Below are 15,412 nucleotides of genomic sequence, written 5' to 3'. Positions count from 1 at the left end.
TCCAAGGAATAGCTGTTCAGTCACATACGAACACAAACACATCTGGAAGGCCGTCTGTGAGTGTCAACAGCACTCATCTCTGGGCTGGAGGGCCACAGGCCACTTTTGCTTGCTTGTACTTTCTCTTTTCCATGATAACGGAGCACGGACTTGCTCAGGGAGCCTGGACGTGGAGGCGCCCTGCCTCCCAGGTGTGCTGGGCTCTGTGAGGGGTAAAGAGGGCATCCCTCCACTCCAGCGTCCGCACAGGGCTCTGCCCACTCCCAGCAACGGCCACAGCGACACGGTCCCTCAGCAGTGAACGAGAACTCACTCCTGCCCGACAGTGCGCACAAACCACTAGGACTTACAGAGATCTGCTCAGTGTGTAGCCCCCTCCTTCCCCACACTGAAACCGAGGCCCACAGAGAGGGCCGTGTTTAAGGTTCCATGGTGGGTCAGAAGTGGGCCCACACAGAAGCACGTAGAAGCTGTTGCGTTGCTAAGGCTACTGAGCTGTGGACTGGCATCTGCTGCGGGAACAGGCTGCAGACAGGGAAGCAGAGCATGGCTGGGGTGTCCAAGTGCAGCCTGTGAACGTCTCTCCCCTCGCCCGCTAACCGGCTCTACCCCGGTGGGGCTGTGCGCCCGCTAAGGACAGCACCCAGAGCAAGCCTAGGGGAAGCGCTTTCTGGAGCTGACGTCAGTGATGCAGGAGTCGGGATGATGTGGACCCAGGGCACAGAAGCCCCCGTCTCTGGCCATCCTGTGAGGCGCCGCAACACAGCAGGAGCTGTGCCCGCCGCCCAGCCCAAGCCCCTGTGATCCCCAAAGTGAGGAGATCCCAGCTGGCCTTCCTCCCTGACTGACTGAGGCAGAGGCGTGGAGAACACTCTGGCTCTCCAGTGTGTTCCAGAAGCCCGGAACCTGGGTCTCACTTCCACTGGTAGGTTCGGGCAGCCGTGCTACCTCTTTCAATCTCCCGTGCTCCCACCCCGCCCTCCACTAAATGTGTGTAACACTAGATCCCGAATTGTGGCCTGGGAAAAGAAGCCAAATTACAAGTACTTCGGAGTGTAAGGAAGTACCTCCTTAGCCAGATAAGGTCTTTCTGTGCCTCTCACCGACCCCCCGCGCCCCCGGAGCCGAGGCTGTTTGGTTAATGTGGACCTTTTCTTGAGAAGGGCAGGAAGGGCATGTGGGAGAGGAAGCCTGGTAAAAACAAAGCGCCCGGGCTTTTAAGAGAAACTACAGGTATCATTATTATTACTCTATGTTGTGGGTCCCCAGAGAGCCCCAAGCCGGCTTTGCACCCCTGTCCTCCACCCAGGGGCCTGAGGCCACCCAGCTGCAGGGCGACTAGTTTACTGATCTGTTTTACTTGCTAAACCGGCTTCAGGCTCTCTGGGTTGGGGCCTGAAGTTGACAAATGCGTCTCTAAAAGCTGCTGCTGAGGAAAAGCTGATTTTCTGGGTACAAGGAACAAGTCAGTAAAGAGATCTTCCAAGGGCCCAGAGCCTGACCATCACGTCCACACCGGCATTAGGCAGCAAAAACAGGACTGTGCTGTGTCTGTTCTTTCTCTGGACTACCCTCGGGAACCCCAGCCGACAGTGCGCCCCACGCGGCGGAGAGGTGGGAAGGAGCACAGGCAGAGCACGGCCCCGCGGCTCCGGGCTGGTCCTCGGTGCTCGGTGCTCTGGGGGTGGACCTCAGCGACCTCTCAGCCATGGAACCACACGGAAGTCACCCTCCTCCCTGAGCCGCAGCTTGCTTGGGCCCCCCTCTTGCAGGGCGGTGGCGAGAGTCAGGGGAGGGCAGGGGGCGTCCATGGTTCGCTCTGACGGGTGACTTTCAGGTCTGTACGTTGGCATCTCATATCTGCCAGGTTCTAAAGACACCGAGGGGCCCCGCTCGCATCTGCCCCACAGGAGGAGGCAGGGGTGGGAAATGCCCAGTAGGACTCAATGTGAGAAGACGCGGAGTCTTAGAAGGCACCAGCCGCTGAGGCCTGCCGGGGAGCGAGGCCTGACAGTGAGGGGAGGGAGGAGCAGCAGGCGAGCTCCTACGAGGTGCTGGACACCACACCGGGTCCTTGAGCCCCCTCCGCAGCTCTGCAGTGGGACCGATGACCCTATGTGAGCAGGAAGGAGACTGAAGCTTATAGAAGATGACCACGTTAGCAAGAACAGAAGGCAAGGAACCAGTACTATTTGAGCTCCTGTCACACGCTAGGCACCAGACGCTAAGTGCTTCAACAACGTCTCAAAATGAATCTTCCTAACAACCCCAGGGAGTAGGGTCTAGGATCCCAGGGCCACAGGTGGCAGAACAAAGACTTACTATGAGATCTAGCTGCCCCCAACAAATGCTTTTCATGCTATGGTGAACTGCTTCCTGCCAGGGGAGGGTAGGCTGGGATTTCCCAACCCAGAGGGGATTCGCCAGAAAACAGCACAGTGATCCGGCAGCATGAGCATGTCCAGCGGCGGCTGCTGGAGAGAGGTGGGTGGATCCACGTAGCACAGCCCCATGGCGCAGTGGCACATGGTGGCCACAAGCAGCCCGCGGAAGACTGAACCATGCCCCGGTGGCTCCCGCAAACACAAAGCTGAGGGAGAGTCAGGTACAAAGAACACACTGTACGCAGTACATACAGTGAGGATCAAACGCAGGCAAAACTGCTCTGTCGTCTCAGAAGCTGTTGTCCCCTGTCCTTGCGGGAGCGGGAGAGGGGTACGGTCTTTCTGGGGACCTGCGGCGGGGGGGGGGCTGCTGGCATGGACGCGTGCAACAGCTAGTTGGGCTGCACACCTCCGGCCGCTGCTCGGTAAGGTCACACCTCAGGGCAAGGAAAAGCAGGACTCGCTCAGGGGCCTGCATCTCTTTCCACCAGAGGTCACGCCTGCCGAAGCAGGACATCGGGTCCCGGCCAGCGAACTGGGACAGGCCGCCGCTACTCACGGTGTGAGATGCCAACGAAGCCGCCCGCACACGCGGGCCCTGCCCCTGCCCTGACGAGGGCGCGCGTCCCGCCCAAAGGAGGCAGAGGAGGTCGGGGTTCCTAGCTGACACGGGTGAGTGACTTCCTCCTAAAGGTTTCTCGTTTGGAAATGAGGGTCGTATTAGCTAATCTCCCTGTGACTATGGTAAACTTAAGAAAGCAACTAGTAGTTTCTATTTAATGAGCAGTTGCTTTGCAAGGGTTATTGGTCTGATTAAATTAAAATGTTATTTTTGACCCTCACTGTGTCTACCTGTACAGACCCAATAAAGCTGAGCTCTCACATCCTGGGGCAGGTGAGGCGGCTTGGATCAGAAACCTTAAACCCAGCTCACTTTACCAGGAAGTACGAGGCTCTCCGGTGGAAAACAGCCTGAAAACCTGTGTCGGGTGCTTACGACGCTTCAGCTGTGGTAGGGCAGCTTCCCACCATGTGTCCCAAATTTTCAGTGGGAAATCCACAAACCCTGGAGCCTTTCTGAGGCGGGGAGAACATTCCACAAGTCGCCGTTCTGTGTGACCCCTGGGGAGCATACTCAAAACGTGTTCTTTATTTACTTAGAAAAATCCTCCGAGGGTTTACGCTGGGCCCCAAAGCTGCCATCTATCAGGACCAACAGATCTGTAAAAGCCGTCTCCCTCTAAGTACCATGTCTCGCACTTCCCACCCTGACTCTGGCAGCAGCCGCAATGGGAGTGACGCCACGGACAAGTGCCAACAGTGGGTGACTGTGCGTCAGGCAGCCTGCTAGGTACTGTACACTCTGCCCAGCGAAACTTAAAAACAACCTTTATCACCCCCATCTGACGGAGAAGACAACTGAAGCCCCGAAAAGGAAGTAACTTGTCCAAACTGTCCTCAGCTGGAACGTGGCAGGACCAGGACGCAAACATAACCCTGCTCCTGACTCGCTCTACTAAGGCTAAGACCTCTAGCGAAGCGCGGGACCGTATGCGTGGACGTCAAGACACCTGCACCCTGGAAGGCTTCTATGTTCCCCTGAAGCTAACATTGAGAATTTCCAATAAGCCACATGCATTTTTGCTCTGCTTAGAAACTTTTGCCAGCCCTGCCCCGCTCCCTCCTCCAGGCCCACTGTCTACCCCAAGTATCAAGCCTGGCCCCAGCCACCTTCTAGGTCTTTGGGACCCTTCACTGTGAGGTTTCAAGTCCACCTTCCTTCCTGTGTGTGCCCGAGGCCCCAGAAACACTGCAGGGCACTCTCCCGCATGCACTGGGTGCCTTTGCTGTCCCTCCTCTGCCTTGTGAGCTCCTCGCCCTTCCAAACCGCAGCCCAGGCGTCCCTCTCGGTGTTCCCTAAGTCTGGCCACCCCAGGCTGGAGCACTCACCACGACCCACAGTGCTAGCAGTTCACGAAGCTATCTGCTCAGGCGTGTCTTGGGCAGAAGGACGCCATCTACGCATTTCTTACCTATTCTGTCTGGCCAGTTTCCTACGCTCAGTAAATATTTGGTACGAGTTCATTAACGACGTGAATGAATACTTTAATTCAACTTTAATTCAAATTTTTGCTTGTTCCCTCCCATCTCTGCTAAATACGTGTTCTAGAATACAGAAGGAAGATGACGCCCATGAGACATCAGGACATTTAGCTTCAGGCACGTGTCGGTACGAAGCCATATCTCACAAACAGCAAGAAGATGTGAGCACCATTCTCTCCTTCTTCAAACTGTTACTATGCCCCTTCGAGCTGGAGTCAGGCAGCAGGCCTCTCTTAGAGCCCACGTAACATCAGCCTGATGCGGCTGCGGGCTGGGACCCCAGGGAGCCAATGCCAGGAGAGGGCGCGGGGAAGGAGAGGGGTCTCGGCACTGGGCCGAGACAAAGCCCGACTTACCTCCTTCTTGGGAATTCATGATGTTCAGGGCGAACAGCATGGCATTGGAGAACGTGGTTGCCTCTTCCTTACTTGCAAAGTTCAAGCCGTAGACCTGGCGGGCATCTCGCCACTGGTGGAAGGTTGGCGTTGCCTGATTGTACTTCAGCCCTTTCACGATTGAATAATTGATCACAACCTGGAGGGGGAAAGAAACAGAAATACGTGTAAGTAAATACGAGGTGAGTAAGTGAGCTGGAGAGCGCGGCTCCGGGGCACGGATACTGTGTCCCCTGGGGCTAGCAGAGGACAGGGAGGTGGGGTGGGGTCAGGAGAAGGGGACAGCGAGGCCAGGCAGCTTTTCAGTCTGAACTCCAGAACCGTGAGGGGTTGAAAACCAGCTTCTTTTATAAAGTATTTTTTTTTATATTTTATTTATTTATTTGACAGAGATCACAAGTAGGCAGAGAGGCAGACAGAGAGAGAGAGAGAGAAGCAGGCTCTTGGCTGAGCAGAGAGCCCGATGCGGGACTCGATCCCAGGACCCTGAGATCATGACCTGAGCCGAAGGCAGCGGCTTAACCCACTGAGCCACCCAGGCGCCCCGAAAACCAGCTTCTTCATCTCACTAACGATGCGGTGTAGTCGCGCCCTCCAGATGAGAGGCCTGAGCTGGGAGTCAGGTTCCCCGAGCCCAGGGGCTGGTCCCTCTGTCCAGCCACGTCACCCAAGGCGGTCACGGCATTTCTTAGGGGCCCAGTTTCTCCAACTATAAAATGGGGGTGATAAGGCTTTACTAACCTACTGGGGTTACTGGGAAGGCCGCACTGCGATGCATACCTTATCTAGATTTCCAGGCATGGAGACCCTAAGGGCAGAGTTGCCTAGTTCCTATCTAAGCCATGCACACAGTGTCTAACACTTAGGATGCATTAATAAATGGGTTATTAATTAAAAGGATAACTCAGAAAAGTTAATGCATCGCATTATTAGTCAGTCAACAAACCTCAACTGTCCGGAAGGAGCAAGCCAGGCCCAGCAGGGCAAGGAAAGTAGACCAGGGCTGAGCCCAGAGCTTCGGGTGCTCCCAAGCAGTCAGGGCGGCTGCTCCGGGTCGGCCTGAGCTCAGAGCTGCTCTCTCAGACAACTGACAGAGAAGGACTCCAAGTTCTTCAAGGTGACAGGTGGTAAGTGCAGCTCAGGGAGGCAGTTCGAGGCCTGGCGTGCTTATTCTCTACTTGGAGTCACGTGAGCCAACCTCAAGGACTTATGAGCCATCAGTTTTCTGGCCTGGAAAGTGGAAGAGGGCACCCTGGCTGCGGCACGGTCCCCTCACGGGGCGTGTGAGAGCACACAGCAGGCTGGCAGTGCTGAGGCGGCAAGCTCCCTACAGACGAAGTACTCAAGCAGAGTCTGGAGGAGGCTGTGGGCGACGCAATGGGAAAAACCTGTTTTAGGAGACGTTGAGGAGGACTGTTCAGGTCTCCTCTGGCTCTGGGGCTCCAGGTTTCTGTGACCTCTGCTTGACCGCTCTCCTCTACTGCTCCACTCTGCTGTGCTGTGGGTAAGGCCAGAGGACAGCAGATATGATATGGCCAACATCCACGACAGCTTTTTTTCCAGGTCCTAGCCGGGTGGAAGGTGGGTTTGGGTCGTTGTACGGTCCAGAGAGAGAGCACAGGCTAGCTGAATCAGCTAACGAAAATGCAATTGTTTCACATCTTGACACAAGGAAATTTTGGCCAGCATCTATACCCCGGTGCCTGGGGTGGGTCTCTCTCTAGGTTGAGCTCCGAATCCTCAGGAAAAGGGCTGCAGGTTTTGTTGTGTGTATGCACAGTAAGGAGCACAGTGACCTCGGGTTAAAATGCTCTTAAGGGGAGAGCACACCCACGGTGGTGTAGAGACCAGAGTGAGGCAGCAGACCTGTTCCTTTCTGCCACGGGAAGGCCATACCGGAAGTTCTGTGTGCAGGTGTTTCCATTTTTGGGCTGTACTTTTAGTGGACATTACAAAACCAGAGCAAACTGGAAGGAAATGTTTTCAATGGAAGAAGGTCTGGAAACCATGTTATGCCAAGAATGGCTGGGGCGCCTGGGTGACTCAGTGGGCTAAAGCCCCTGCCTTCGGCTCAGGTCATGATCTCAGGGTCCTGGGATCGAGCCCCACATTGGGCTCTCTGCTCAGCAGGGAGCCTGCTTTTTCTTCTCTGTCTGCCTGCCTCTCTGCCTCCTTGTGATCTCTGTCTGTCAAATAAATAAATAAAATCTTAAAAAAAAAAAGAATGGCTAAGGGATCTCGAAGCAAGATGAGAGAAGACTGCAGTGTACCACAACTGCTGCGAACGGTCTGTTTTGGGAAATGTTCAGTTCGCACCTGAGATGACTGTACATTCTGCCGTTGTTGCCTGTAGTTTCATAAATGTAAATTAGGTCAAGTTGGCCAATAATGCTACTCAAATTTTCTATCTCTTTACTTTCTTTCTGCTTATTCAGTCAGTTTCTTGGAGGTTATGAACCTTGAACGATTAGAACCTCCAGCTCTGCTTCTGGATTTGTCTATTTCTCCCATTAGATCTGTCTGATTTTGCTTTATATATTTGCAGATATATTATTAGATGTGTACAAATTTAGGATTGTTAGGTCTTCCTTTTAATCGACCCTTTCATCACTGAAAAGGTCCTTCTTTACCTTTCATAATGCTTCTGGTCTTGAAGCCTTTCATATTTAATATTAATACAGTCACACAAGCTTTTCCGGTTGGTAGGCTGTCCTCCTGGTGTTTGGAAGGCTTGCCTTTTTCCAGTCTCTCATGTTCAGCCTGTGTCCTTATCAGCTTTATTTTTTTTTTTTTTAAAGATTTTATTTATTTATTTGTTAGAGAGAGAGAGAGAGAGAGAGCACGAGCACAGGCAGAGTGGCAGGCAGAGGCAGAGGGAGAAGCAGGCTCCCCGCCAAGCAAGGAGCCCGATGTGGGACTCGATCCCAGGACGCTGGGACCATGACCTGAGCCGAAGGCAGCCGCTTAACCAACTGAGCCACCCAGGTGTCCCATCAGCTTTATTTTTAAAATAATTCTCCAAGCTCTGGAAGGACTGATTTGGACAACTGCTGAAGGATAAACTTATTTTTAGTTTAGTTTAGAGCGAGACTGAGAGAGAGAGAGAGAGAGAGCCCATAAGCAGGGGGCGGGGGAGGAGGGGAAGGGCAAAGGGAGAGAGAGAGAGAGAGCCCATAAGCAGGGGGCGGGGGAGGAGGGGAAGGGCAAAGGGAGAGGGAGAGAGAGAGTCCCAAGCAGGGTCCACACTCAGAATGGAACCTGACACAGGGCTCAATCCCACGACCCTGAGATCGTGACCTGAGCCAAAATCAAGAGTCAGACACTTAATTGATGGAGATAACCAGGCACCCCAGGATAAACTTATTTTAAAAGGTCCTACTTTTTTTGCTTAAGAGCTCACAGGTGCCGTGTTTGGGGGAGGGGTGCAGGACCGAGTGAGAGGGCCTTTCGTGTCTTCCAAGAGAAGGCCCAGAAACTCCAAACGTCGTGCACCATGCTTCTGAGGCCTCTGAGGTACAAGCAGCTAAGAGGCCCTACAAAAAAAGAAACTTACTCGTGGAAAACAATCTTCCTGATCCACACATTCACCTAGATCTAACACCCCTTGGGGCGCCTGGGTGCCTCAGTTGGTTGAGTGTCCAACTCTTGATTTCTGCTCAGGTCATAGTCTCAGGGTCACGAGACTGAGCCCGCGCTGGGCTCCACACTCGGCAGGGAGTCTGCTCAAGATTCTCTCTCCTGCCTCTTCCCTACCCCATGCTCGCTCTCTCTCTCTCTCTCTCTCTAATAAGTAAATAAACCTTAAAAAAGCAAACAAACAAAAAACAAACCCCTAGAACCTGTTGGTTGGTGAAGGCTCCTAAGGTCTCATCTAAATCTCTACCCTTCCATGAAGGCACGTCCTTCCCAGAGTTCTCACCAAGCGGCCAGCTAGCCCGTGGGCTTGCAAAGGAATGTGTTCACCCTCCAACAGCGTGCACGGAAGAATGTGCTCCAGGCCACCGAGCTATCTTCTTCCTGACAGTGTCCACACAGGACTCCTAGCCCTGTCTCAAGGGTATAAAGAGAAGCATGCCTTCTCCTCCCCATGCAGCCCGTCGGAGGTCTGAGGGCCGCGGCCCTGCCCCCTTCAGCTTGCTTACAGACCTCTCACCAGACCAGATGCCCTTCCCCTTACAGACTCTGGCTTGTGGCACTTGCGTTCGGTCCCAGTGTTCTCGGTGTAGTGTGACCAGGGCACAGCAGAGCAGGACTGTAGCTCCCTTCTGGACCTCAACTGTTCATTCAGCCTGAAAACTCACTAACATTTGTGGTGGCCATAATTCATTCTAAACTAAAAATCTTTTGATGTTTCTCCACCTGTAACGTGAGACTCGGGTTAGCTCTTAGCTGACGATACTGCCATGTACTTGTCCCTTCTTCCACAAATGATCACCGGGCTTTACGCCTACCCATTTAGCACAATAGGGCTGATACATGCTTATGCTGTTATCCTCTGGGGTTCCCGGGAGACTAAAGTAATAGACATGAAAAGTGCTCCAGGAACCGTAATCACGTTAAATGTATAACATATCCCGATCTGGTTATAACCTGAGGGATCTCCGTCTTACGTGTCTGACCTTGCAGTCCATGTAGACTGAGAGACAGATCTCTGAAAATCAGTCTTTTCTCCTGAGGTCACAGGAGCTGCTGTGGACCAGGCTTCTGGCCACGTTCTCTAACGCCCTGGCTTCCTAAGGATCCCTTGTGCGCTGCTATGTGTGCATGCTCATGTATGTATGTACACATGTATATACGTATGCAGGTATGTATACTATGTACGTACACTCCATCTCTTTGGGGAACAGAGTCTCAACCACATTCTAGGAGCCTGTCTCTTGAACGTGTGATTCCAGGTGGTGGCTATGTTGGTAACTTCTCTGTCAGACTCTGGGAATCTTTTAGTTAGAGTCAACACAGCCTCCGAATTTACCCAAGAGGCCACTGAGGACTGCCGCCAGTCCCTCCCCGTGTGGGGAAAAGGTCTCCTCCTACACAAGCCTCGGCGCGTGGATTCTTGGGGACAGGGGCAGGGGGGCACGAGGCTCCTAAGAATAAGGCGCATGTCGGTGGCAGGGAATCCGGTTCTCCAGGGCCGGGGCGTTTCCAGCACACCATGCTGGCTTCCTGGCACACCTTGGAGGGCAACCATGAGGTGTGAGGGCTGGGGAAACTCGCCACAGTAAAAGGGAACACCCACTGTGATCCAGGAGCTGCACTAGGTAATGGACCTGAAGTCCAAGCACGTAGCAGGGAGGCACTGCTCTGCTGTACCAACCCATGCACCCGTGTTGGGGACACGTGCCCATAACTGTCGCCATATGTATCCTGTAATATATAGCTCAGTGTACGTCTAAAAGGCAGAGACAGAACCAATGAATTGGAAGAACAGGGAAGCAGCCTCCAGAAGGTTTCTAGAAAATCCTTTCTACCAGTATGGCTCATCGACAAGGGAAAGCGACACCTCTGAAGGTACCAAGAGTTCCAGGTTGGACCTTTCATCGGGGTCCTAAAGTGGGGCTGTCCCTTTCAGCCCCAAGAATCTGAAACTTAACAGGGCCGTTTGGGCCAAAGCAGAAACCCATTCAACAGGCAACATACTAATAATAGAGTCCTCAGTTTTTGTTCTTTGTCTTCTAATGGCTAACATGCTGATTCTTACAGAGACAGAGAGCAGCTAACCTGCTGCTCAATTTAGCAAGGCCCTGACCAACAAAGGATGGCAGGAGGGGTTATTTGAGTAGAGTTTTTCATAAGTGCCAAAACCGCAGAAGCATTTATTTCACTGCTGAAAACGTCCTTGTTGGCCTGTTCGAAGAGAGCTGGAGGCAGACCGTGAAGCAGTAGCCAAAGTCACTGTGGTGAAGCTACACGGTCCCCTCCTCCACGTGTGTTTCAGTCCACGTCACATCAGAGTACTTGGGTTACACAGGCACGGCCCCTTCTGCCGGGGCTGGCCCTGGGTTTGCACGGAATTAGCCAGTACACTCACCATCTTGTCTGATTCGCCCAGGAGGTGCCCTTAGGGGCAGAAACGATCCCAGGGTCTTCAAAAAAGATTTATTTATTTATTTCTGAGAGACAGAGAGAGAGAGAGAGAGAGAGAGAGAGCAGGAGGGGAAGGAGCAGAGGGAGAGGGAATCTCCAGCAGGTTCCACACTCAGCGCAGGCCCAACAGTGGGGCTCCACCCCATGACCCTGAGATCGTGACCTGGGCCGAAACAAGAACCAGATGCTCAACTCCCTGAGCCACCCGGGCGCCCCCAATCATCCTGATATTCTTTCCAAAGGAAGACTCGGGAGCTGAGGAGCCAAACAACTTCACAACAGGTCACTTACGGCTGTGCAGGCGGAAGGAGACACTAACACGGCCCGCAGTAGCGTTTCCACAGCTGTTTCCCGTCTATTATTTTATTCTAATGGGATAATAACACAGTGAGGTACACCGCGTGTGGATTACTGTCTCTGCAAGACAGATGTGAAAAACGACGTTCAGAAAAGAACTTACGTGTGCTCAAGGTCTCATACCGTGCAGTCTGAGGCCGCGCAGGCGGAATGTGAACCCAGACCTTCCGACTCCAAATCCAGACCTTATTATTTCCTGAACTTTTTTCACTGTGTGTGGTGGGGGGAGGGGTACGCCCACGAGCCCAGCCTGTTGCTCCCTCGCTCACTCACCTGCTGATCCTGAAGCTTGACCCCGACCACTCTGAAGGTGTTGCTGGCAGTGTTGTGGTAGATGTTGATGCGGCTGAATCCCTGCTGGCCGGGTTTGATTGGTACCCATTTCTTACTGGTGTCATCGTAGACCATCACGGAAGCCCGGGCTTGGCAGATACTCTGTTCGCTGCAAACCGAGAGAAAAGCTAAGCGTCAGGCTCCGCTATGAGGCTTTCCCTTTTCTGAACTAGGGGCCAACTGCCCCTTGATACCAAGAGCATCCAACTGTCCCTGGAGGGGCTGATCTGTGAGTTCTCATTCTCCAAAGACCACCAAGGGAGGGTCTGTGCCAACAGCTTACACGGCTTACAAAAGACACACAGCTTTCCTCTCAGGGAAAAAGTGCTGAATGAGAAAGGAATTCTAATTCTAATTTGCCGACTGCCGACAACATTCTAGGCACTGTGTTAAATAAGACACTGCATTAAAGCACTTACGTGTCACAACTCAGGACAGCCACTCACTGCCTCCATTCTGTGGACAAGCAAAGCGTGGCTCAGACACTTAGGAAGAGTTTTACGAATTCACACAGGTATTCAGGGATTATGTTTGGGATTTCCAACCAGTTCTGTCTGACTCTAAAGCACATAATATTCTTCACGACATCCAACAAAATGTTCTATTTATGATACTATGACACGATACTATCCTACCAGCTGTGCAGACACCAAATGATTACATGACCTTCTGGAGAACCCAGCATACAAGTAAAACTAATAGACAGTTGCGTCCAACTTCGCTGAAGACACGTCCTCTGTTCAGAACATGACAGAAAAGCAGGGAAGAAACACTAGAAGCCCCCAGAGAGAGAGGAGGTCATCGTCATGATCAGCGTTACAGCTCCTGTCAGGGCGTTCAGAGGGACTGTCTCAGAGCCCGCTGGCCTCTCTGCTCGCATAGGAGCCAGATGGCCTAGAACGTGTCGTTTCTTAGTCTCCAGCATATTAAAGGCTCAAACTGAAAAGGCGTGCTTGTTCTAGGTAGGCATGCCCAGAACAGTGAGGAGTGGTGGTTACCAGAAAGGACGGCCAAATTAATATAATTTAAGAATTAGAAACAATATTTAAAGCCCCAAATTTGAGGCCAATTAATGTAGAAGTGAAAGTGTGTAATAGTAACAGATGATCATAATGATGAGACTAAGCAGTCAAGAAAAAAGTCACATTGTGTCCACTTTACCGTATTTAAGAAAGCAGGAAAATAAGATATTTGAGGAAGATCCCTTTCCCCACCCCCAGGGTTGGGTGACAAAATAGTGGTTTCTCTGGGATGAGCTCTCAGTGACTTGGAAACCTCAGCCCCGTCTACACAGTCAGCTCCTAAGTGTTCCAGAGGCCTCAGCTTCCTCCAGCCCCAGCTCCCTCGTGACTGGGGCAGTGGGCGATCCAGACTTAAAATCTTAATAATAATTTTGTGTCCGGGATACACACATGCCTTTTCACACGTATTCCTCCACTGAGCTTTACACCAACATCTATACACATTTCACGGCTGTCCAGCCACGGACGATGTGCCAGTGCTGGGTCTCCAATCTCCTGCGGGTCCCCCCAGCGGTGCTCTGGGGCCTGGGAGGCTCACGTGTGCTTGACAGCAAATGACCACACTGTGCGCGGAGAGCTATGTGGTGGGCAGATGTGTTGGGAGTGAATTGAAAGGGTTCGGTTGTACAACTGTGCTACTCTTCCCCCCCCGTAATTCATCACTCATTCAAAAATATTTAAGGGGAAATCAGTGATGATCAAAATAGGCGTGGGTCCTCCCCAGAGGATAGCCATATTAGGGAGAAAAAAAGAAAACACAAAAATGTGGCTATGCTTTGACTTCTCTGAGTTCGTCCTCCTCTGGCTAAGTCTCTGGGGTCCTGTCCTCATGAAGTCCAGTGACAGTGAGAGGAAACTCCACAGCAGTAGACAGACCTTGGCTCAAGTCATGGTTCCATCCCCATGTGAGCTGAGCACAGACCAAGTTACGGGCTACACTGCCTCACTTACGGCTGTGGACACACTCGTGGCTAACCATGAACCGGCAAGCAGGTGTGGCTCCTGATGCTCTCGGGCTGGGAGAGATCCCGAGATACGCGGGGCATTACTTAGCAGACCACGGACTTCCTGAGTCAGACAGATCTGAGCTGAAATCCCAGCTCTACACTTGCTGGCGTGTGACCATGGAAGCCCTTGAGAGAATTCTGGAAGCCAATCCGGAAGGTACAGTGTGATGGGCAACACTTTCTAGAATCCCTGTGGGGCAGCAGCTGAAGTGTGCCCTTCAGATCTCCTTCAGGAGAACCTGTTGTGGGAGCAGAGCTGACCAACGTCCCAGCCGCCGCCGCCCTGGCTGCCCACCTGAAGGCAGGCGCAGAGGCCATGCTTCCCTGGGCCCCTCTCTACCAATGACTGGTGTAGCGGGAGCCGCCTCACTCCTGCCTGACCTGCGGCTCTTCCGCGGGGCCCTGCACCAGCCTGACATGCCTCTTACTCAGCCTTGTGCCCTTCCTGCCTCCTGGCCTGGGGCTCCCCCTCCTTGCTCCCTTCGTCCTTCACGGACGGTTCCCCGTAAACCTCTTGCACGTCATCATCTGAAGGGTCTTGGCGTCTGCTTCTGGGAGCACCAGAGAGACACGGCCCTGCCATTGCGCAGGTGGGCCATGCCCGTCTGGTTCTCTGCGGGCCCAGAGCCTGGCACGTCACTCACTGCAGAACCTCAGGGCCTAGAGGGGACATTCTCATGTCCCATGCAGCTCGCCTTCTGAAGCAGCCCGCGTGCAGACGAAGCCTTCGACAGAAACTGCTCTCCGAAGCAGCCCGCTTTGTTGTGATGTGGTTTCAGCTGTGAGGCCGTCCCCTCCCTTGTTCTGAGCGACACGGCACTCACAGTCCTTCCGTTACAGAGGTGTCTGGGACAGCCCATGACAGTCCACTGGGCAACTGAAGGGACACGTGCCCCCCCCCCCCCGTTATCGACAGGACAAAGCTTCCAGTCACTCTCCTCCAATGAGGCCCGCTTTGTCGCATGTTCTCATAGCGTCTGGGTCCCATGTCGGGGTGGCAGGTTTTCATCTCAGTCTGACAAGCACAGATGCCAGTGGGTCAAGTACACTTAGTGGCGCGGAGGCAAACACGACGGTTCCTTCCCTCAGAGAGCTCGCAATGACCCCGAACACGAGACAACTCGTGGCACGCTTTGGTGAACTGGAGGGACTGGGGAAGCCGGGAGCCTTTCTGAAGAAAACGCTGCGTGTGCTTCAGACGCAGACCTTCGGCCCCTGGCGAGCTGAGGAAGGGGATGTGGGACGCTCGGTGGGGGAGGCGCACAGCCGGCGGGGGGCCGGGAGGCGAGAACAGCGTCTGCAGGGAACCGCAGCTCCTGGCGGCCGGCGCGGGGCTGGGCTCCCATCTCCCGGGTGCTGCAGGAGACGGTGGAAGGTACCCACCACCGTGCCCGCCCCTGCTGGGTGCTGAACACCAAGAACCCAGGAACTCATTTTCTTTTTTCTTTCTTTCTTTCATTCCTTCCTTCCTTTTTCTTTTTTTAAAAGATTTTCCTTATTTGGGGCACCTGGGTGGCTCAGTGGGTTAAAGCCTCTGCCTTCGGCTCAGGTCATGATCCCAGGGTCCTGGGATCGAGCCCCGCATCGGGCTCTCTGCTCAGCAGAGAGTCTGCTTCCTCCTCTCTCTCTCTGCCTGCTTCTCTGCCTACTTGTGATCTCTGTCAAATAAATAAATAAAATCTTTTTTTTTTTTTTTTTAAAGATTTTATTTATTTATTTGACAG

General features: G+C 53.2%; 1 protein-coding gene across 2 annotated transcripts in view; it reads right to left on the bottom strand.

Annotated features, from left to right (window-relative positions):
* LOC111148488 (Enah/Vasp-like) overlaps nucleotides 1-15,412 on the bottom strand; it is a 144,346-nt gene that overhangs the window by 42,430 nt on the left and 86,504 nt on the right. For both annotated transcript variants that reach the window (XM_022505069.1, XM_022505068.1), the window contains exons 2-3: nucleotides 11,600-11,768; nucleotides 4,844-5,021 (exon numbers count right to left, since the gene is read on the bottom strand). In XM_022505069.1, coding sequence (XP_022360777.1) covers nucleotides 4,844-5,021; nucleotides 11,600-11,768 — 347 coding nt within the window. The remainder of the gene's footprint in view (nucleotides 1-4,843; nucleotides 5,022-11,599; nucleotides 11,769-15,412) is intronic.

Source organism: Enhydra lutris, unplaced genomic scaffold (assembly GCF_002288905.1).
Source record: "Enhydra lutris kenyoni isolate GAN:26980312 unplaced genomic scaffold, ASM228890v2 scaffoldscaffold20, whole genome shotgun sequence".
In the NCBI taxonomy this organism is placed as follows: domain Eukaryota; kingdom Metazoa; phylum Chordata; class Mammalia; order Carnivora; family Mustelidae; genus Enhydra; species Enhydra lutris.
Note: the sequence above shows the minus strand (reverse complement) of the source record. Positions and strands in the feature narration are given on the sequence as shown.